Source organism: Barbus barbus (assembly GCF_936440315.1).
Source record: "Barbus barbus genome assembly, chromosome: 24".
Classification (NCBI taxonomy): domain Eukaryota; kingdom Metazoa; phylum Chordata; class Actinopteri; order Cypriniformes; family Cyprinidae; genus Barbus; species Barbus barbus.
The window spans coordinates 16,681,516-16,705,785 of record NC_136752.1 but is presented as its reverse complement, the minus strand read 5'-3'; the positions used below and the strand labels follow the sequence as shown (position 1 = coordinate 16,705,785).

The 24,270-nt window shown below is 36.7% G+C and overlaps 1 protein-coding gene across 2 annotated transcripts in view; it reads left to right on the top strand.

Moving 5' to 3' along the window:
• LOC306843591 (monofunctional C1-tetrahydrofolate synthase, mitochondrial-like) overlaps positions 1–22,746 on the top strand; it is a 39,868-nt gene extending 17,122 nt beyond the window's left edge. Inside the window, exons 17-28 of one of the 2 annotated variants that reach the window (XM_079375129.1) lie at positions 607–683; positions 1,570–1,710; positions 2,869–2,937; positions 5,833–5,944; positions 12,681–12,820; positions 12,941–12,982; positions 13,781–13,881; positions 14,756–14,933; positions 15,463–15,570; positions 16,074–16,226; positions 21,536–21,660; positions 21,812–22,746. In XM_079375129.1, coding sequence (XP_079231255.1) covers positions 607–683; positions 1,570–1,710; positions 2,869–2,937; positions 5,833–5,944; positions 12,681–12,820; positions 12,941–12,982; positions 13,781–13,881; positions 14,756–14,933; positions 15,463–15,570; positions 16,074–16,226; positions 21,536–21,625 — 1,211 coding nt within the window. In that variant the 3' untranslated portion in view covers positions 21,626–21,660; positions 21,812–22,746. The remainder of the gene's footprint in view (positions 1–606; positions 684–1,569; positions 1,711–2,868; positions 2,938–5,832; positions 5,945–12,680; positions 12,821–12,940; positions 12,983–13,780; positions 13,882–14,755; positions 14,934–15,462; positions 15,571–16,073; positions 16,227–21,535; positions 21,661–21,811) is intronic. The other variant, XM_079375130.1, reaches the window with a different exon arrangement.
• Positions 22,747–24,270: the final 1,524 nt, after the last annotated feature.

The following is a 24,270-nucleotide window of genomic DNA, read 5'->3' as shown; positions in this document are numbered from 1 at the left end:
CAGTGACTGCAAAATCTGTTCAGCTTGCAGCACTTAGCATCCAGCTGAGTTCCCTCATAACGTGATTCTCTCCAGCCATTGTCTTCAAACACAACTCTGCTACACTTGAGCCAACCAATGTGATGTTATCACAACCTCATGAAAAAAAGTATTGCTTTTATTAGAAAAAAAATCCTACGTCTTGAAATGTTTCAATTGCAGTAGGAAAAATTCACCCAGATATGAGAATTGCAATTGTGTCAGCCTGTTTGACACAAATGTAATTTTTTTTCAATGCTATTGGACAGTTCTCTCATTGAGGAACTTTGTCCTTCATACTTCACTCTCATTCCTCCAAATGGAGTTTTTTAATAGTGCACCAATCATGTTGATTACTTCTATGGTGCTTTTAGTATGTCCTTTTATAGCTTGAAAGCTTTGCTTCCCATTTATTGTAGATCCTACAAAGTACATCCTTAATTTATACTTAAGTCATACAGGTTAGAAATTACATGAGAATGAGTAAATGACCACATAATTTAATTTTGGGTGAACTACTCTAAGGTAGAAGCGAGGCTTTTGATTCTTTGTGTTTTCTCTTAACATATGTTTTCCTCTTTCAAATAGTTGTTGATACCAATGACCGTTTTCTGCGTAAGATCACTGTTGGCCAGGCTAACACAGAAAAAGGCCATTCTCGCCAGGTATGTGCTTCAAACTTCTGATTCTATTAGCCAACATTTAAATGCGATGTGTAGAAGTTTTGCCACTTTTCCTCAAGGATTATTCATCTCTCGTTCTCCATCCCTCTCTCACATTTATGTATATTTCCCTTAACTGGAATCTGTTAAGTCTTTCAATATGTCAACGGCCATCAGAATTAATGACTTTTAAACCAAATCAAACAGATAATGATGTGAACCTCAATGGGAAACAGTCTAAGTAAAAGCAAATGTTTCATAAAGGCATTACTGCGCACATACTGTAGCAAATACCCTCTGAGCTGGTCAATCACATGCTTACATTCATCTCCCTCCCACTGTACCAAAACCACTGAAATGTGCACTACAGCCTTGTACTTTTGTTCTTGAGCAGCATACAGTATACTATAATGTATGTGCATTTTGGAAAAACAGTAGAAGCAAGTGTGTGTCTGTGTGTTTGAAATTTAAAAAAAGCACTGAAGCATGTTTCCTCGTCTCAGCAATTAGGGTGCTGTAAATGCAGTTAAATGGCAAGTAATGATGACGCAAGTGGTGTGTATTAAGCAGCCCATCTCTACAGATAGGGCATCTGGCCACCACTCCTCTGTTCCCAGCTGTTTTATTGGGGGAGTATTTATTAGCTGAGAGTTAAACCAGGACAGCTCGGTTTTTTTTACTCCAGCTGGGGTTGTCTTGGACACATGTGGAAGAAGTTTACTGTATGTGATAAAGAACCAGACTTGGCAGATGTTGCGTGTCTGTGTTTCTGACAAATCTCTCCACTGTTTATATCGTGACGACTAATTTTGATGGAAATCACCTAAATCATCACTGTGATATGTTTGTGTTCTGGTCAGTATGTGATCTTCCTCTCTCGTTTTTACAGACCCAGTTTGATATTGCAGTGGCCAGTGAGATCATGGCTATCCTTGCTCTGACAGATGGACTGGCTGATATGCGGGCCAGGCTGGGACGTATGGTTGTGGGCAGCAGCAGAAACGGCAAGCCGATCACTGCAGATGACTTGGTGTGTGTGTGTGTGTGTGTGTGAGTGAGAGAGAGAGAACACCGTTAAAGGGATAGTTCACCCAAAAATGAAAATTCTGTCATTAATTACTCACCCTTATGTTGTTCCAAACCTTTAAAACCTTTGTTTATCTTTGGAATACAAATTAAGATATTTTTGATGAAATCTGAGAGCTCTCTGACCCTCCATAGACAGCAAGGGAACTACCACGTTCAAGGTCCTGAAAAGTTGTCAGGACATTGTTCAAATAGTCCATGTGACATCAGTGGTTCAACCTTAACTTAAACAATTTAAAAATATCATGGACTATTTTTTCGATATCCTACATTTCTTTGAAGGTGTCAGTTGCGTTGCTGTCTATGCAGGGTCAGAAAGCTCTCGGATTTCAGGTTTGGGGCAAGTCATAGCATTTTAATTTTGGGTGAACTATCCCTTTAACTACTTATAAATTGAGCAAAAGTCACAGTAAAATTTCGTTTTCTAATTAATTATGTTTTTGAAATATCTATTCATCAAAGAATCCCCCCCCCAAAAAAGCATAATTTTTCCAAAAAAAAATTCCAAAATAAACACTGTTTTCAGCTCAAGATTGGAGTAATCGCTGCTGAAAATTCAGCTTTGCCATCAAAGGGATAAATTACATTTTAAAATAATACATTTTATAAATGGGAATATTTAACAATATTACTGTTTTTACTGTATTTTTGATCAAATGCTGCCTTGGTGAGTGTAAGAGACTTTTTTTCTAAAACGTTTAAATAAAATCTTATGTATAAACTTATGTGTGTATATAAACAATGATTACTAAATATTTTTAATTTATATGTAGATATAATTAAAATAGAATGTTCCTGTTGTCTAGGTTCCAAAAACAGCAGTGTGAATTGACTGAGAATTCACAAATGTTCACAAAAGAAATATTGGAATTATTGTTAGTGTTTACATTCATGTAAATTTAAATCTTAAGTTAAATGTAAATGACATGTATTCGTATCAAACTTACACTGTAAGCAGTGAAAAAACAGGATATTTAGTTGTTAATCGCAAATCATCAGTCAATTTCATGATTGTGACAGACTGACAGCCCTATCATAGAAACATTCGACAACTGCTATGAACAATATATTCTGATATATCTTTGCTCTTTGGTTATCTTAGGGTGTAACCGGGGCTTTGGCAGTCCTAATGAAAGATGCTATCAAACCCACGCTGATGCAGACACTGGAGGTGAGACCTCTACCCTGTTCCTGCACCCCACACTCTCAGTATCTTTTACACAGTCGCTAGCTTGTGTGCTATTTTTCTTATTCTGTCTCCCGCACACATAACTGTCCTATCTTGATGGAAACTCCCAAACTTGATACTCTCAGCGTTGGTGAAGTGATAGGATATTCGAGGCATGACACAGAAAACACACACTCATACAGTAACACATGCACATCTGGTTTTAGTTTTGGCTCAGTGGGAGTGTGTCTCTGTCTTTCACTATCACACCCGGAACACCATGAGAAAAGTGGAAATGAGAAATAGACAGTGGTGAAAAGCCTGATTGTTGGAATGCCTTTCATCTTTATGGCTTTAAAACATGCTAATGAATAGTGATTGATGCTTGGTGTGTACAGGCGTTTGTTTTTGTGAGTGAGATGCAAAAAAGTTGCAAGTTTGTAGAAAGGGCCACAGAATTGCTTTGTGAAACCTTTCCTGCCTGGTTTCCTGTTTCTCTTGTGAGGAGGAATCGTATCAGAACGAATCAGGCAACAAAGGGTTGTGGGAATATTCTGTTTGCATGGTGCTATAATGTCCCTGTTGGGATTGGGATGTATACGAGTGTATGTGTGTGAAAGAGTGAGAGGAAGTGCGTGCATGTGTTCACAGATGGATCTAAGCCTATTTGATAAGATGTGAGATTTGTTGAGATTGTTAGAAAATGTGTCATCAGCTTCACTTGAGGGACAAAATTGTCCCCAGAAGTTGTCTAAATGTAACAACCTTCCTTTAGACATTCAAGGACTTCCCAAATATTTCTTCACTTCGCTGTAAAAATGTGAAGAGTATTTTTTCATGGGTAGGGTTAGTCTTTAGTATTCATAATTTTACTGTTTTGTATATATAAAACAGTATGCTGCTATTTAGGTTTGCTTGGCCAAGTAAACCACTTGTTTTTGTCATGCACAAAACAAATAATTAAATAAATAAACAGTCAACTGTATATATGTTGGCCATATACACTAATGTTTAAAGGGGTCAGTAAGATTTATTTTTTATAAGAAGAGAGTACTTTCAAAAATGATGCATTAAATTGATCAAAAGTGACAGTAATGACTTTTACATCGTAACATAAAGTTTCCTTTTCAAATAAAAGCTATTCTTTTGAATTAATCAAAGAACACACAAGAGCACCATTTTTTTCAGCATTGATAATGATTGAGAATGATTTATTCAGCTTTACCATCACAGGAATAAATTACATTTTAAAACGTGTTAAGAAAGAAAAACATTTTTTTTTAAAGTGTAATATTTCACAATATTACTGTTTAACTGTATTTTTGTTAAAAAAAAATTATCTTTGGTTAGCATACATAGTGTATTGACCTAATATATTATTACATGTTCACTGGCGTTTTGATACATTTACAAAACTATTAATGAAGTTGTTGTTATTACTATTAATAAGAATAATCAAATCAATGTACTAGTTAAAAAATGGAAGTCATACAGAGTCAATAACTAGATAATCAGTACAAGCATCAAAATAAGATTATCATTTTTGCCTATTAAATAAGCAAAACCACCCTGTTCCCTTTCACTGTGCTCACTTGGGTTTTCCTGTTTTTTAAATTTCCTGACATTGGTATGTCAAATCTTTTCTCTTTTCCACACTCACAGGGCAAAGGGTTCCAATCTTTCCTATTCCATTTTTTTTGATACTATAGTTTTTTATTTCCGCAAAACTTTTCCAGAGGACAGTTCACTGGAAAACCATGCACTCTCTTTCCATTCACAGTCACACATAAAGACCATCACTCGTGCTTTCATATTGACTTGTTGATAGGCTGCCAGATATGTCCACTTTGTGAGCAATTTTGATGCAGTAAATTAATTTGTTGACATTTTTTGCAAATGGAGCAAAGTTCCTTGACCTTCAGAATGATTGATTTGGTTGTTTTTAAACCTGGTAAAAGTATTTAGGTTATAATGAGCTACAAATTGTCAATGTACAGTTAATGTTTAATACACTTCATCACATTTATATGAGGGTTCTTAAAGGCTTGTAGATCAAAACCTCAAATAAATGCAGAACACATTACTGTTTTGTCCATTAACGGAAAAAAACGTAGTGATAGTAGAAAATGTAGACTATGACAAACTAAATACCAAAACACAAACTAATCGATTTGATTAAATGAAGCACTCAATATACCTCTGGCAGGCTTGTGTAGCTAATAAGGTCATGTCTCAAAATGAACTTGGTTCACTCACCTCACTTGACTCATTTTTGAGTCTTAAAGGTGGTGTGTTAATGTAGAATATTTTGTAATGTTTAGTATATAACAGCACCTGCAGAGGCAGTGAATGATGGATGCTGGGATGTAGTGATAAAAGTTTAGGTAAATAAAGGAAGGTGGTCTCATTCCATTTGATGGAGAGCTCTTTTTTAACAGGTTTTGCATCCTTTTCCTGAATTTAAATGACTTCACCATCACTCCATTCTTTGTTTTGTATGTACTCCCTTTTCCATCTTCCTGCACTCTCTCCTTCCTGTCCCTTCAGCTGCCAGTGTCACTTTTCAGTGTTTGGAAAGTTACAGAGGACCTCAGGGTCATCAGTTCAAAACTCATATTTTCACAGAGCTTTAAATGCTTTCTGGCTCTTGATCACAAAACCAACTTGTATAAATTTTATTGTTTCTGAAAATAAAATGGTGCTAACAAATAAAATCTCAACCACATATGTTTTACACAAAATTGACCACTTAACTCCTAAATTACCAGCTCCTAAATTGAAATTTCGACAGTAATTTTCAGGCAATCTTGAGGCACAGCTGCTAATGTGTGATATTTTGAGATGCAAGTGTGACTTGAATGGTTTGCATTGATGTTGTTTATGTCTTTGTCATGTCAGGGCACTCCGGTGTTTGTGCATGCTGGACCTTTTGCTAACATCGCCCATGGCAACTCCTCTGTCTTGGCAGACAAGTTGGCTCTTAAACTAGTTGGAGAAGAGGGATTTGTTGGTGAGTGCACACACATACAGTATACACACACACACACACACATACACAAACAAACACACACATTCGGTAGCACACACACTGCATCTGCTTTTTATAGTCATACATTCATTGACCAGAGACAAAGGCTATGTTGGGGGTAAGTTAGAACAACAACAGTAGAGTTGTTCTCTGGTTCAAACCAGACTCCTGCTTACAAAGAACTGGCGTCATCCAAAATTGGATGCCCCCCACTGAATCTTATTTTGCTTGAACCACAAAAGGTAGCCGTTTGTAATGCCCGTTTAAAAACACATTCATCATATCTTGGTCTAATAAAATAGCCTTTTAAAAATTTGATTCTCTGTATATAAATCTATAAAGTAAACTTTTTATTTTAAGCAATGCAGTCCTGTTTTTCTGAAACTAATAATTAAATTTAGAATATAATTTACATGATTTTTATATGGTACTTAAAATATATTGTTAAAGGATATGTAAATCATTACTGTTTAGAAGTTAAGATTTTTTTGTTAAAAAGTCCTATATATGATATTTGATCAAAACTACAGTAATATTGTGTAATATTACAATTTTGAAATATATTCAATTAGAAAAGTTATTTTAAATATTATTTATTGTGATGAAGGCTGAATTTTAATCAGCCATTTCTCCAGTCTTTAGTGTCACGTGATCTAATATATATAATATCATTCTAATATATTGATCTGGTATCAAGAAGCAGTTCTTATGCTGTGTTCAAGTCCTCCTGGGACGTTCGTCACTTTGGTCAGAACAAGAGGGCGATTTAACTTTTCTACGTAAAATTCAACAATTTTTTTTTACTCTACATCTACAAAATGATGAATGAAGAATGTGCATCATTGTGTTTTTCCTTTTTTCTGATTTTATTTAATTTATGAAGGTGATCTAATCTGAATAATTATATATTCTATTATAATTATACAATAATATAATATTTTGTATATGTAACTTGTATAGTTTTTTTTGTACATTACAAAAAAAATCATCATTTTATTCATTTCAGCAACTTTACCGACTCTACATATCTTTAGTCTTTGGCTGCGTCCAGTGCATCCAACACATTTTTTCACTGACATGCCCCCAACTCGGAAACTCGGGCTTAAAGAAAATTTGTTTCCAACTCGTAATAATGACTTTGTGGTGGTGTTCATGTGCGTTCAACTCGTAAATACGATGTATCCGACATGACTTCAATGCACCATTATTATTATCAATGTTGAAAATGGTTGTGCTGCTTAATATTTTTGTGGAAACCATGATACACTTTATAGGAAATGTTTTTTTTTTTATTAATTGTTTTAATATCTTTACTGTCACTGTTGATCAATTCAATTCATTCTTACTGAATAAAAATAATTTCTTTAAAAAAAACTTATCCCAAGTTTTGACTTACACAAGTAGCAACTTGCTACTTGTGTAAGTCAAGGTATTTTCTAGACTTCAAGGCTAATCAGTGTTAGACTAAGTGGTATGTCTAAGTAGCTACTTGGCTAGTGGAATGTATTGCTGTTATGCTAAACTCTTGGGGGCGGGGGACTGGTTTAATTTAACCATTTATAGCTTTGGTTATTTAAAATGTGACCATTTAGAATGTGTTAATTTACCATTTTTACATAGTTATCATGACGACTTTCAAATTGAAGGGAAATTATATTCTATAAGGATACAGAATTTGTCTCAACACTGGATTCTTTATTAAATGTTATTTATTTATTTGTTCATTTATTTATTAATTAAAAGCTGAACCCAACTAATCCTCTCAGTGTCAGCACACCTGAACATGCAGGTCCTTCTCAAAAAATTAGCATATTGTGATAAAGTTCATTATTTTCTGTAATGTACTGATAAACATTAGACTTTCATATATTTTAGATTCATTACAACACAACTGAAGTAGTTCAAGCCTTTTATTGTTTTAATATTGATGATTTTGGCATACAGCTCATGAAAACCCAAAATTCCTATCTCAAAAAATTAGCATATCATGAAAAGGTTCTCTAAACGAGCTATTAACCTAATCAACTAATTAACTCTAAACACCTGCAAAAGATTCCTGAGGCTTTTAAAAACTCCCAGCCTGGTTCATTACTCAAAACCGCAATCATGGGTAAGACTGCCGACCTGACTGCTGTCCAGAAGGCCATCATTGACACCCTCAAGCAAGAGGGTAAGACACAGAAAGACATTTCTGAACGAATAGGCTGTTCCCAGAGTGCTGTATCAAGGCACCTCAGTGGGAAGTCTGTGGGAAGGAAAAAGTGTGGCAGAAAACGCAGCACAACGAGAAGAGGGGACCGGACCCTGAGGAAGATTGTGGAGAAGGACCGATTCCAGACCTTGGGGGACCTGCGGAAGCAGTGGACTGAGTCTGGAGTAGAAACATCCAGAGCCACCGTGTACAGGCGTGTGCAGGAAATGGGCTACAGGTGCCGCATTCCCCAGGTCAAGCCACTTTTGAACCAGAAACAGCGGCAGAAGCGCCTGACCTGGGCTACAGAGAAGCAGCACTGGACTGTTGCTCAGTGGTCCAAAGTACTTTTTTCGGATGAAACCAAATTTTGCATGTCATTCGGAAATCAAGGTGCCAGAGTCTGGAGGAAGACTGGGGAGAGGGAAATGCCAAAATGCCTGAAGTCCAGTGTCAAGTACCCACAGTCAGTGATGGTCTGGGGTGCCATGTCAGCTGCTGGTGTTGGTCCACTGTGTTTTATCAAGGGCAGGGTCAATGCAGCTAGCTATCAGGAGATTTTGGAGCACTTCATGCTTCCATCTGCTGAAAAGCTTTATGGAGATGAAGATTTAATTTTTCAGCACGACCTGGCACCTGCTCACAGTGCCAAAACCACTGGTAAATAGTTTACTGACCATGGTATTACTGTGCTCAATTGGCCTGCCAACTCTCCTGACCTGAACCCCATAGAGAATCTGTGGGATATTGTGAAGAGAAAGTTGAGAGACGCAAGACCCAACACTCTGGATGAGCTTAAGGCCGCTATCGAAGCATCCTGGGCCTCCATAACACCTCAGCAGTGCCACAGGCTGATTGCCTCCATGCCACGCCGCATTGAAGCAGTCATTTCTGCAAAAGGATTCCCGACCAAGTATTGAGTGCATAAATGAACATAATGGCCATTCTTTTATTGGTCGGATGAAATATGCTAATTTTTTGAGATAGGAATTTTGGGTTTTCATGAGCTGTATGCCAAAATCATCAATATTAAAACAATAAAAGGCTTGAACTACTTCAGTTGTGTTGTAATGAATCTAAAATATATGAAAGTCTAATGTTTATCAGTACATTACAGAAAATAATTAACTTTATCACAATATGCTAATTTTTTGAGAAGGACCTGTACATGCCTTGCAAAACACACACACACACACACGCTCACTCTCCTTCACTTTATCACTTCCTCTCTCCATTTCGCTCTTCTCTATCCTTTTTATTCTCTATCCCTCCCCTGCTCAGCGACATGCCCCAGACACTAAAAGAATGCTGGGAATGGCAGAGGCCCTGTGGTCCACACTAAGAGCAGTGTAAGCTTCACCCCCTCATTTAAGGACAAGCTGAAGTGTGTGAGCCCAATGAAAACACTGCCTACCAAACCAAGCCAAGCTGTGCTGAGTTACAGCTTCTAGAATTTCAGATACTTTTTGTTACACCTGAGTATCTGCCAGCATGTAAATAGTAAATTCTTCTGAAAGGGCTGCATGATTAATCTAAATATTACCAAAATCACAATATGGCTTAGTGCGATTTATTTAGTTGCAAAAACTGTGATTTAATTAAACATGTACTGCATATTGTAGAGTGAAGCGCAACACTGCGTTTTTATTCACATGTAGCTCATAACATTGTTTCAGCATCTCAGCAGCTCGGTTCACAGCAGCTGCTGCTCCAACTCTGTATCTCCTCTGCCAACTATCTTCCCACACTTTTAATGAGAAGTCTTTATAAACTGGCTGCTGACAACAATGAAAGCTGTTTTCTTTCTAAATGATGGTTTAACTTTTGAAAGTGAAGAAATTAAGATGGTGATAAATATGAATATTGTAATTTTACATCAGCACTTAATTTTCTTTTGTTTTACAGTGAAATGTTAAAACAGTAATGTTTCTCATTTTAATGTTTAATAATAATAATTAAAAACATTTGAGCAATCACAGTTCAATTTTTTTTCCTTCCCTCTCGAATTGTGCAGCCCTAGAAACTTAACTAGAGGCCCCTGTGGAGGACAGTAAAAAATGAATTGTTTGATTTACTGTATTACGAAAGACCAGCAGCTCTGTCTTGTGTTTGAATTCAAAGAAGTCCATATTAGACTTGGAGCATCAGCCTCAACAAACAGCAGGAATGCTGGGAGTTTTTGACTTTTGCAAAATATCAGTGAAGGAGGGGGATGTGTGTATGCGTTACCTGATGCCAAGGTATGTGTGGTATGTAGTGTTTTTGCTGTGGTTGAGAGGGAGGGACGCTGCCTATCAGCTGATTATACACAACAGAAGTGCTTCACAGGAAAACTACCGGAGTACTCAGGAATACCATAGAAGCATGTTAGTAACCTTTAGTCTACTCAAACCAAAATCACTGCGCCCATGCCTCAGACTCACAGATGGTCTGATAACAGAATTCTTTGAAAGTTCCTGAAGAGCAATTACATCCTCCCACCTCACATTGCCTTTGTGAATCTGTACCTGACTGGTGTGTGGGCGACTCAAGGCCTGGTGATGTACGCTCATTTAGAGCAAGTCTCGTATATGGTGGTTTAGTTTATTACAGCATCTGGTCGTCCCAAGGTCATGAGCACTGCCTCCAGGATATTCTGTGGTTTTTGGCCTGTTTCATATGTGTTTCTTCTGTAACTCTATAGACAAAATAGTGAGTATTATATGGTTGTCAGTATTATACAGTAGGAAACAGGCCATTCAATTTTGTGCTTTAAGTGCTTTGCACCTCACCTGCTTTTCTTCCTTTCCTTCCTAAATAGTTTCTTTTTCCCTAAACATTACTACCTTCCTTTTTCCTGTACATACTGTACTTACCTACCTTCCTACCTTTGTGAACATACCTTCCTTCTTAAACATACTTTTCTACCTTACTTTCTTCCTTAAACATTCCATCCTTCTTTCTAAACATTTATTCCTTTATTTATTCCTTCCTAAACTTGTCTCACTGCATTCTGTATTTCCTTCCTCAACATTCCCTAATATTTGTTTTCTTTCCAGGCACTCCTTCCTTATTAATTGCCTTTCTCCTTTCCTTTCTTCCTTCCTTTGCAGTCCTTCCTTCCTTCCTGTCTGTCTGTTTGGTCCCACCTTCCATTCTTCCTAGATGGCTTCCTTTCTTCCTTCCTAAACATTCCTTCCTGCCTTATGTCCTGCATTTCTTCCTTCATGGCTTCCTTCTTTCCTTCCTAAACATAGAAATGTTTCTTTCAGTGCATGAATATCTTTGCTCCTTTCTACCTATCGTGCTGCTTCTTTTCTTCTTTCTTTACTAATTATTCCTACCTTCGGTCCTTCTTCTGTCCAATTCTGTTTAAACATTTGTGACCCTGGACCACAAAACCAGTCATAAGTAGCACGGGTATATTTGTAGCAATAGCCAACGATACATTGTATAGGTCAAAATGATAATTTTTTTATGCCAAAATGTTCCATGAAGATGATTTAGTAAATGTCCTACCATAAATATCAAAACTTAATTTTTGATTAGTAATATGCATTGCTACGAACTTAATTTAGACAACTTTAAAGGCAATTTTCTCAATATTTAGATTTTTTTTTTGCACCCTCAGATTCCATATTTTCAAATAGTTGTATTTCAACCAAATATTGTCCTATCCTAACAAACCATACATCATGGACAACTTATTTATTCAGCTTTCATATGATGTATAAACAAAAAATTTGGTTTTGTTGTCACATTTGTGCATTTTTTCTTGTGCATTTGTGCAAGTGCTTAAAGTTCACAGTAGGTGACTGAGACCTGATGCATGTGCGACTGAACAAAAGACTTATCTTCAGGAGATTACCTTCACTCAAAACCGAATGCCAGACCGCCACACACACAAACCCACACTCACACAAACATGCAGAGCCTCAGAAAATATGCCAGACCTCTCTGGTGAAAATAACAACATTACCCTTCCCATTCCCTCCTGTTCCAAAAGCCTGGGAAGTAGCACAGGAAGCTCTTAGGGTTCTGGGAAAAAAGGATACGTGGAAATATTCCACACATGCTTACTGTTCAATGGCACAAAACAAACAAAACTCGCAGGGGAAAGGAAAATATAGTGGAAAATAGTTGAAAACCTCTTAACAGAACCGTTTGTGAAGATCATGTTTTGTACACCGCTGGCAGCACTTCAGTGTAAGGTTCTATTGATCACTCATTCAAGATGACAGTAACACATGGGGCGCTTACATGCTCAGTCTTAAATGATTGTAATTACATCCTAATCATGAATGAATGGCAATAACTCTCTCTGGAATGCAGGGACAATTATATTACTGTATAACTGTAGGTTGCTTTTATGCGTACGTGTTAGAAAGCATGTATGAGTGATGTGCTTTTATCCGGCTCTGTGCAATAATAATAAGGTATTGATACAGAATGTTTGTTTACTTGTACAATAGAGCAGTTTACATATCAAGATCTTATTTGCAAAAGGTCTCAACAATTCACTGTTTAATTTCCTTCTTCCCTGCTCAGTGACGGAGGCTGGCTTTGGTGCTGACATTGGCATGGAGAAGTTCTTCAACATTAAGTGTCGAACATCTGGGCTGAAGCCTGATGTTGTGGTGCTTGTAGCCACTGTACGGGCTCTGAAGATGCATGGAGGTGGACCAAATGTAAGTGTGCGTGTGCGTGTGTAGCTGTGCGCATATTCACACATCCCTTTATATTCCTGACTGCTTTAAAAATACATTTCATATATTTACTACTTTTTATATTTACTGTATATTTGAAAGGTTACAGCTGGTGTACCACTGCCTAAAGAATATATCAATGAGGTAAGCAATATTTATTTCCCAATCTTATGTGGTGACCTTTTTTTTTGTTTTTAGTTTTTTTTTATGTACTATCCTACTCCAACAATAAGTGGCGATGTTGCTCCCCAAAGGCAGGATGAAAATAAAGAGGGTTGGAAGGAGGTAGGGGAGTAAATAAATGAGTGTTTGCCCCACCTCGTTCAGGCAGAGGCCCAGAACGCATCATCTCCACCCCCTCCAGCTCCCTTCTTCCTCCCTAATGTGGTTTGTGTTATTCAATTAACAGGGTAAATACAATCTGTGTTGTTGAAGCTAGAGACACAGAGGTGTAATGGGAGTTGTAGTCTAAGAAATACCACACCTGCTTTTCATCAGTCTCTCTAAAGCAACCCCAGCTGAGAAAATAACTCAAGTGCTTAAGCTAATTGTGCGGTTCTGTAATGAGAAACAGAAAGCACAAAAGCATGTCTCCTGAGCTTTGGATCGCTATTCTCTGGGACTGGTTCTGCTTCATGAGCGACAATTTAGTTGGGGGGAAAAAAGAGCAGTAAGTTTCCTCTGGAAAGCTGGTGGGATAACATTCTCCAAGACAAACCGACTCATCCTTCTAACGAAGACCCTGATTAAGCATTCAGAACCAACTTTTTATTAGATTTTAATGTTTTCTATTTTTTTGTCTAGATAATTTTATCTAAAATGTTTTTATTTAACATCTTTCCAATTAAATCTTAATTAGATTCATGCCTAAAATTTAGAGACTAATTTATTTCCTCTTTGTAATTTTTTTAATTAAAGTTTTTGTTTACTTTTTTCTGTTAGAATTTGCAGCTGGTTGCAGATGGTTGCAGTAACCTAAAGAAGCAGATTCAGATCACTCATCTCTTTGGAGTCCCTGTGGTTGTTGCTCTGAATGTCTTCAAGTAAGAATAGTCCTATCTGAAAAAGCCATAGTGCAACATGCATTCTCTTCCCAAAACATGAAAAAACTGATTGAAAATTATGGTTCATTAAACCATTTTAAAAAACCAAGCCTTGATGTAAACCAGAATATCAAGATTTAAAGGGATAGTTCACCCAAAAATGAAGTTTCTGTCATTAATTACTCACCCTCATGTGGTTTTAAAACTGTAAGACCTTTATTCCTTCACCAACTTAATTCAACAATTTCTTCTCTTCCGTATCAGTCTTTGACGTGCTTTCCTGACAGTACCACAATGCATGTGTCCATTCCTCTTCTCGCAAACAAGGCACAGAACGCTGGCTTCTGCATGCGTCGTGGTACTGTCGTAAACGTGCGTCAAAGACTGACATACAGTCATTATTTTTGTTTTCTTTGCACACAAAAAGTATTCTCGTAGCTTCATAAAATTATGGTTGAACCGCTGATGTCACATGGACTATTTTAACAATGTCCTTGCTACCTTTCTGGGCCTTGAATGTGTCAGTTGCTTTGTTGTTTACGCTGGGTCAGAAAGCTCTCGAATTTCATCAAAAATATCTTAATTTGTGTTCTGAAGATGAACGAAGGGCTTACAGGTTTGGAACGTCATAAGGGTGAGTAATTAATGACAGAATTTATTTCTGGGTGAACTATCCCTTTAAAGGGAGTGTCTGATCAAAAACAGCAACAGATGGTGTCCAAATTGAGCTTATTTGCACTTATTATTGTATTTCCAGTATGTCTGGAAGTTTTTTTCCCCAGTTTTTGATTAATGACCATATTTAGCCAAAGTGTTGTTTACCCTGTGATATTTGGATTTTCCTTGTCAGAATGACATTTCTCTTTCTGTGAAGGACTGACACTCAAGCCGAGATCGACCTGGTGTGTCGCATCGCAGAGGCTTCTGGGGCCTCAGCTGCTGTGCAGTGTCATCATTGGTCCAGAGGTGGGCGGGGCTCTGTGGAACTGGCACAGGCTGTGAAGAAAGTTGCATCTCAGAACAACCATTTCCAATTCCTGTACAATCTGCAGGTGAGGCCAGGCAAAATTATTTGTAGTAAAAAAAAAAAATACAACAAAACTTAAGTAAACCTTAAAGTAAACATTGAGCTTGGGTAAAATACGAATCTCCACTAAGACAGAGTAAATTGACTTTTATGGATGGTTTAAACATGATCGTATCTTGTACGATGAGCTAAGTGTTGCTCCCATTGTGTGTATGTAAGGTTGAGGTGGGGGCTGTAAGGCCATTAGCTGGTTTGAGTTAACCTTAGTGAGTTTTGAAGGTTGTGACTTGAAAGTGATGCTATGAAAAGCTCTGTAATATCTCTGCTCTTGACTTCGTCTGTCCTCTATTATCCTATTTGCAGTCTGAACACTTGCTATTCCAACCTTCTACACAAAGAACTGGCTGGGGGTATTTTATGACCACCAGATAGGCAGAAGCTACGTTTTAGAGCTGAAAATGTTATTGTTTGAATATTAAATTATTTTTGTTCATTTTCCATACAGCTTTTACTCTTGTTCTGTTAAGTAAGCCATGTGGTTTTTTTTTGTACAGGATTCTATTGTAGAGAAAATTCGGACTATTGCACAGAAGGTTTATGGTGCTGATGACATTGAGCTTTCACCTGAGGCTCAAGCTAAGATAGACTACTACAATCAACAGGTGAGAAGGCTGCACATTGCCACTGAACATAAAAAATGCACATAATTTTGATATTTGAGCTTTTTTCATTTAAATGATAAAGGCTATATAAATATTTTCAACCTTTTAATATTCAAGATTTATCTCCTATTTTAATTTATATGCACCAATATTTATCTTTATATACTTCATATACAAGAAGATAATTTTGAATAAATAGTTTGAAACCGGTGGTTTGAACTGACTCATAGAAATCTGCCAAGTCTAATGAAATTTACGATGTCAAAGAATTTTAATGCTTTTTTTTTTTTAAGTTTCACCATCTTCTGATGTTTGATATTTAAAAGTATGTTTCATGTGCTGTGTGCTCAATGATATTAAATGGTTAGATAATCTTGGCCCAATGGGTTTGAATTGTATTCGAATGTGCATCTCACAACATAAAGGCTAATGGATGTCAAGAGCCCAGAGCCAATGATGTGCATGTCTCTTGTGGATATTAACTGTCTGTGAATCTCTCACAGGGTTTTGATGCTCTTCCCATCTGCATGGCCAAGACCCACCTGTCTCTCTCTCATATGCCTGAGAAAAAAGGTGTTCCCACTGGTTTTATCCTGCCGATCAGAGACATCCGCGCAAGCATCGGGGCAGGCTTTATCTACCCTTTAGTTGGAACTGTAAGTGATTATTCATGAAATCTAATGGAAGCTCATCTTATTCCATTTTTTTCCTTTCTATCTACATATTCTATCTTCTTTTCCTTTCTATCTACATATTCTATCTTCTTTTACTTTCTATCTACATATCCACACTTTCCTTCCAGATATATTTGATGGCTTTCACTTATTTGATGCCATCCACTACCTCTTCACATTACTTTCTTTTATTACTTCCTTTGCTGCTAAGTAAAATGTTCAGTTATTAATAGGATCCAGGATTACGGTTGAACCTATGATCTATGACCTTGTTAGGGCTTTTAAAAACAGCACTCATGCCAAAGTCCTCTGCCTTTGTGTTTTTACTCTCTAAAAGCCAATATCGCCTGGCCTAAGGCAGATATATCTTTGTCTGAATTCCTGACAATGTTTGGTCAAGGCAGTTTTCATTTAATGAGAAGTCTATTGGATTCTCAGTTTGGGTTCACGATAAAACCTGTGAGACGGTTTGATTAAGCCCTGTGAAAACAGCCCTTAGAGCATGTGTGTTTTTTTTTTGAGGGAGAGGAGGTCAACTTTTTAATGACCCATGCTTTTCTATGTCTGCATGCATTTTTGTGGTTTTCATTAAGATACTCCATCCCTGGATTTTTCTCAGTGTTTTCTCTACTTTCTTCCTAAACTCAACTAGTTCACCTTAAGACCCACCATTCCAGTCAGACTTCCAAAAACAGGGGGGGCATGTATAAAGCAAGATTCCTTATTCTCCAATTTTGTTTGTGCATTTTAAAGCTATAAATTAAAAACATTTATAAACATGCATGGAAATGAACATCAAAATTTAAAATGAGTTTGACTGGTTAAAAATAGGTTAAATGTGATCATTTTGATTTGATCATTTTGTGTGGCGCTATCAATGTATTGCTTTATTTGAGCGTCTTGACCAACTGGATTTTGCGTCACATTATAGTGCCCCAGTTTGATCAAGCCAGCATTTTTGTATCTTTTTGTCTTTGTGTGTTTGGTTGGCTGGGTGACGGTTAGGGAAGGAAGCTCATTTCTGGGTTGAGAGTGAGGTCCAGGCTTCAGTGTGGGGTCAGGGTCGGGGTGAGGTGTCCTTTGTGCGGCATGCTGGGAGATGGGTGACTGTGACCCAGTTCCTCCGGTCTGACCACCGCTCTGTCCCCTTTCATCTCCATGGGCCTGCTGCGGGACACACAGCCAGCACACATGACCTCTCACCTTCAACCCATCTCAGAATTTACTGCCAGTGCTTTGAACTTCAGTGTGATCTCTTCATCTCTGTGCTGTTCTGTTTTTCTTTTTCTTTCCTCAAATCTATCTATTTAGTTCCTTCGCTTGCTTGATTGCAATACAGTTAGATGTTAATGAGTCGGTGCTTAAATTTTAAAGGATTAGTTCACTTCCAGATTGTTTATCTGTCTTAAGTCGCAGAGAAATCAAGTTTTTGAGGAAAACATTCCAGGATTTTTCTCCATATGGTGGACTTCAATGGTGGCCAATGGGTTGAAGGCCTGAATTGCAGTTTTAATGCAGCTTCATTACGTAACCATGTGGGAAAGAACACGCGTAATGTAGGCGGAAGTACCAACTCAGTGTTTACAAAGCAAACATGCAAAGAAAGTCATATATATATATGTATGTCTGTCCGTCTATCTATCTATCTATCTATCTATCAGTTTGCTAGATATTCCTCGGCTGGTATTGTATAGAACCCTTTGAAACTGCAATTTGGACCTTCAACCCATTAGTCGCCATTGAAGTCCATTTATATGGAGAAAAATACTGGAATATTTTCCTCAAAAACCTTCATTTCTTTGCATATATATGTATATAGTTCTAAAACCAATTAACTCTCAAATCATAGTTGCTGTTTAAAACATTACTCTTTTTACTGTACTTTTGATTAAATAAATGATAGAGGCTTCTTTAAAAAAAAACTTACCAATCGTAAACTATTGAACAGTAGTTCAAAAATAAAAAATAATTATCATAATTAAGTAATCGAATTTCAGACTTTCTTTCATGGTAAATGAGATATCTAGCACAATGTTTCTTCAGGTTCATGGAGTAAATTTCCAGAACTTTATATTTCAGAGCTTTATACATGTATAATATAATATGTGTGTGTGTGTGTATTATGTGTATATGTGTATTTTATTTTTTAAATATTACTGTTATTGTGTCATGAAATGTAGTTTTAAAAGTATTTCATGCGAGAATGTAGTTGTTTAAATCTGCGGTTTATTTATAAAGACAGATTTCGGAGACGTGAGCTCCACGCGATTAGCTGGCGCTCAGTGCTCATGTATCCTACTGAGATCAAACTCGGCTAGTCCTTCTGACATATGCCGCTGGCTCTGATGTCTCTGTAGTGGTATAATTCACTTTGGGTAAATCTACCAGGTAATATTTGGTCTTTATTCTATTAATATGTTAAAATGAAAAGAGGCAATGCTGTTTGATATAATATTTCCTGAACTACATTTTCATGGCTATATTAATATGTTTAAATGAAAACGAAAAGAGGCAGTGGTGTTTGATGTTTCGTCTGTAAATACAGTGAGGAAAATTGAAGTAGCCGAGGCGAGCTGACGGATGTTATCAAGTACGCTGCTCTTTGCAGAATTACCAGACTTGCATCGTTCCGTCCATGGGAGTTCACACTCCCGAGTCGAACGCGCAAAGTCAGAACTACCGAGGATGCAAGTCCGAAACTTCCGTACTTTGTATTGAGAAACACGCGCAGATCTGCGTCACCAGACTATTTGCCAATTGTTCTCGGTACTTCAGACTGCGATGGAAACGCAGACATCAACAGGTCTGGGGTAAAAAAAAGTTATTGGGAAAAAAGTTCCTGTTGTTTCAGGTGATTTCGGTGGAAAAGCGGCTTGTGTAACTTTTTTTAGTTGACGTACAAGGGTTAAAACATTTAGTATTTTTAGTCCATTTTTACAGCTACTTAAAAGATTGTGTTATTTTATAAACACATTTCCTGTCTTTTCATAGTCATAGTCAACTTACATTTGAAATGGCATGTAATCATTATACGGGCAAGTCATATCTGTTCCAGTCAATTCTGTGCATTACTGTGTGGCTCAGGCTACGAGACAGGTGTGTTTTATTCTGTCTGTTACTTTCAATGCTAGGCCCCGAGGGACAAAGCAGGCATGGGGGGTTACAGGAGGAAGTAACTGATGTCATGCACCAGATATGTGAGGGAGGGGTCAGCCAGAGAACAATGAAACTCAACGGATCTTAGCTTCCATTCAGCTCAGGAAATTTATTGCCCGAATCCGTGTCTGCTGTAAGCTGCACAATGAATTCCTGATGATACTGCTTGGAAGGCTTATGGTGTTTTGGCAACCTGACCACCACACTGACATGAACACATCAACAGCAGACTGGTGCAAAGAGCATGTTCAGTAGAAAGTATAAACATACAATGGGCTGCGGTAAGGAAAACATGGCCCATTTGAACCAAGTGTTCAAATTAATTAAGTTGCCATTTGTTCTTGAACAGTGACTACATAATGGAGTATTGTGTATGGAAATAATTGTGGGAATTTTTTTAGCTTCATTTAGAATAGCAACTATTTTCAGTTTATTTGCATGGCAATTCTCATATGACGGCACGAAGTAAACTCTTTAACCTAAAGGAAAAAGCAAACTGCTGAAGTGCAGATTTGTATCTTGGTCAATAACTGAATCCCTTGTATGTTTTTTGGCTCCGAAGACATCTCAACACCACACAGGCAAGTGGATGACCTTTTAAGGGAAATTGCTGAGACAGTGTTGCATTTGGTTTACTCGTTATAGTGGCCAAGCACCATAGGTATTGTTTTCATCATCTGAATACTTGTTCTGAATCTGAATTCATCTTCTTCTGAAGAAAGGTTGTGAAGTCTGTCTCAGAGATAGGGGGAGGGTCAGAGCTTCAATCTGACCAATCTGGATCCAGTCTCTTGGGCTTTTAACAACAGTTTGACATATTGCATTGAAACTCCAAAGTAATTTCCACCCTCTGCCATAAGGGTACTTAAGCAAATTGGAAGAAAGTGCCATTTATTGGTAAGAAGTTTGTACAGTTGATCTATCCAATCTATGGAGATTTACCCATCAGCTGGTTCACCTTATCTTTCTATAAGGAAGTTAATTTATTCTAATAAGCTTTAAAAATAAGCTCCTGGGTTGTCATGCATGAGAGGAATCTTCCACTAAAATATTTAAAGCTCTGCTTGCTGTCATGAGGATATGTTCTAAGAATAGATGGAGGGTTGGGATGGATGATGTCTTTCTTCAGTCTCAGAACATGAAAACAAAGGTTAATCAGTCATGAGAAATTGGAGCTGAAGCAGTTCGGATTGATAACGTCCATGGCATTTTGGATCTTTATATCTAAGACCTCTGTGAAAATGATGATAGTTTTCATTCTCTGGGCAAGGTGAAATTGCTGGATAAATTATGTTTTCTCTCTCTATTTCTGTCGTGCTCTCTTTGTTTTTTAATGATAATTTAATTAAGATAATTCATTTATTTTGCCTGGGTCTCACATGTGTGCCAGTCACTTGATTTTAATCTGTGGTATTTTTAAGGTTGTTCTTTTTTTTTATATATAATCAATTGGTTTGACCACTGGCTAGATTTTGTTGTTAGGGAATTAAAATGATGACCTTCACATTTTACTTTGGCTAATTTAATTCTAAGTCTGCATACTTTTGAAAACTTAGTGAATATTAATTATTTACACTGACCTGTTAACATTTGCACAATCCATGTTTAATTCCTATTCTAAAACATTAAAATCTTTGGGCATCCTTATGTTTTATCACAGTAGTAAATAATGGCAAAATTGGGGGCTACTAAGGACCACAATTGTCTCTTTTAAAAAAAACTGCATGCACTAGATGATAACTCTGCTTCTGTTTGTAATTGAGATTTATATGCCAGAGAAATCATTTGGAGGTAACAAGATTTGCCTAGAATAGATGTTTAGGTGGTTTGTTAAACATGCTGTAACATCTTTGAAACCGGCTCTTTAATAAGAATGAATTTATGATCTTGAAGCTAAATGAATCTAAAGGACATGGACTAATTTAATCACTCGTTTATTAATGAAAACAAACTATGTGTCAGTTATAGTCCTCTAAGTGCCTAAACTTCATTCAACAAACCTTTAGTTTGCACATACTCTTTTAATGTGTGCTGTGATGTTTTGTTTGCACACAAAAAGTTTTGCACATAAAACATATTTATTGGCTATCAAAATGTTTCTTTTTCTTGTACACTGAATTCTACATTTCTTTCAGATGAGCACCATGCCAGGCTTGCCTACGCGACCCTGTTTCTATGACATTGACCTTGATCCTGTGACTGAGGAGATAAGAGGACTCTTCTGAAGACATTTCTACAGTCCCTCACATGCTTTTGCCCAGTAAGAACACAATTAGGAGTGACAGAACAATTACTTTTTGTTTTTGGGTTTTGCTCATGCCACACAACAAAAAGGTCAGATTTGATTGAACCTACCTAAAACTCTCTCCATTAATTTCTTTCCCCTCTTTCTTGCTTTCTCCCATTCTTAGGTGTTCCTCAGGCCTCCATTCATATGCCACTGATTACAGCTCAACCACTGCCTTCTAGCAATGAAACTACTGAGTGTTAGAAAGACAAACATTCCTTCTTTTGTTTTGCACAGGGTATTTTTTAAACAAATTTAACTCCCAAATCTTAGCTACTTCATGAATTTTATACTGAGCATTAGCTTCTTGTTTTTCCTAAAATGTAATTAAATTTTTAGTTGTTGGTTTGGAGAGTTTGGAGTTTTAGCTTTACATTTCATTTTTATTTCTTTAAACACTTCTGTTTACATGTTTTAGTGTTTACGATTTAATGATGCACAAAAGCTTTTAAACTCATTCTATATAGCTAAACATTCCATTAATGCTTTAATATTTCTGTCTTAAATGTTTCAGATTACCTATGGATTATGGTAACAGTATTCAAGAAAACTCCATTTCTTTTCTTTTTGTTTGAATACTGCTACTATTCTCCTTGTGTAACATTAAACCGTTTCAGATGTTTGTTAGAGCCAAATATGCCATGAATAAGTGTGAGGTGCTTTTATTTAGACATTACACAAAACAAAATTACAAGTGGTGTTAGTGGTTTGACACCTGTTCTCTCTCTCTCTCTCTCTCTCTCTCTCTCTCTGTTATAAATGACATAAACATACAAGTGTTGCATAGATCTCACTACCTGTGAATGCACATTTTCAGCATGCATGTGGCTACATGCCAGAAAGCCTTGTTTTAGATGTTCCACTGTTATCTGTTATTCTGAGTCTTAAACTACAGTGTGCTACGTGAGTAAAGAATTCCATTGACTGTTGTTATAGTTATGTATGCTTGAAAACCTGTATTTTCCCAGTGATGATAGATTCTACAGTGAAAAAGGCAGTCCAAATAAGATGACTGGACAGACAAAAATAAAACAACAATACCGAACGTTTTCATTCATTCATTCATTTTATTTTTGTTTGTCAATGGGCCACTTTTACCAAACATTTAATGGTTCAGCATTCATTGTGTGTGTGAGAAAATGCATTATTGATGTGTGCACATGTATGAACGAGTTAATGAATCACTAATCCATATTGTGAAGTCAGACTGTTGGTCCACAAAGATGAAATTCCTCTAGATGAGATTTTTTTTGCTTTTTTATTAGGATAAAGAGCTGTGATGTATTAAACAGTAGCAGCGACTGACCCCCACAGGGTCTTTCCATTCTTTTGCCTCTACAGGATGCAGTCCCATCAGAGACACCCTGTGAAGGCAGCAGTACTCATTCATACCCCTTTCAAAGAGAGGCCTGTTGCTTCTTTCATTGAAGACACCCATAATTAGCTGACCAGCTCAGCTTGATATTTACTCAAATACTCACACACAAAAACTTGTAGTCTCTTGTACTTCTAATCTCTTGCCTTATGAGTTTTTTTTTTTTCTTTTGGGTACCCAAAATTGTTCCTCTTTTTCCATGTTGTAAAAAAACAAATAGATTGTGTGCTTTAAAAGAGGGGGAAAAAAATATTTTATTATTTAGTGTGTGGGTTTTTGTTGCTGCTATAGTGACTGCTGCCCTTTTGACCCTTTGTAGGGCTTTTTACTGCTTAATGCATTTCACCCAATACTCTACAGTCCAAAAGTTTGGGGTTGGTAAGGTTTTGTAATGTTTTTGAACATTTCTTATACACACACCAATGCTGGATTTAATTGATCAAAGATACAGTAGAACAGTAATATTATAAAATATTATAATTTAAAATTACTTTTTTCAGTATTTTAAAATGTTGTTTATTCCTGTGATGGCACAGCTGAATTTCCAGCAGCCAGTACTAGTGTCTTCAATATGCTGATTAAAACCTTTATTATGAATGTTCATAAACGGTTGTGCATATACATATTTTGGCATACATGATACATTAAGGATTCTCTGATGAATAGAAAGTTCTAAAGAACAGCATTTATTCTTTTGTAACAATATCAATATCTTTGCTTTCACTTAAAAAAAAATTGTAGTGGCCTCAAACTTTTGAATGGTATTATATAATAATAACATTGTGTATCATCGTGGTTATTACAGCATCAGCCTGGTAACTTAACAAATACTGGGAACTCTGAATTAGCTGTACTGAGTCTTTAATGTCAGTCCTTTTTAGAGGCAGTTCATAAAGTTCAAGTCTATGTCAAGAATCTCAAATCAGTCATGTTTCAATTAGGTTATGTTGTCTGGGTCACATAGATGCTGATTCAATTATTTTATGGCTGTTCTTTTGTGACATTTAGACAAAATCTGTCAATTCAAGCACCAATTAGTTTTGTTCTTTTTTTATTTGCCTCATTTAGCGTCAGCTAAAAGACAAATTAATCATTATTGACTAATAAATGGAATTGCTTTGGAATTCAGCTTATTTGTCATTGGGCCTCATTCTGCACCAAGTACCACTAAAGGTATCTGAACATCAGAATTATGATTTTGAATCACT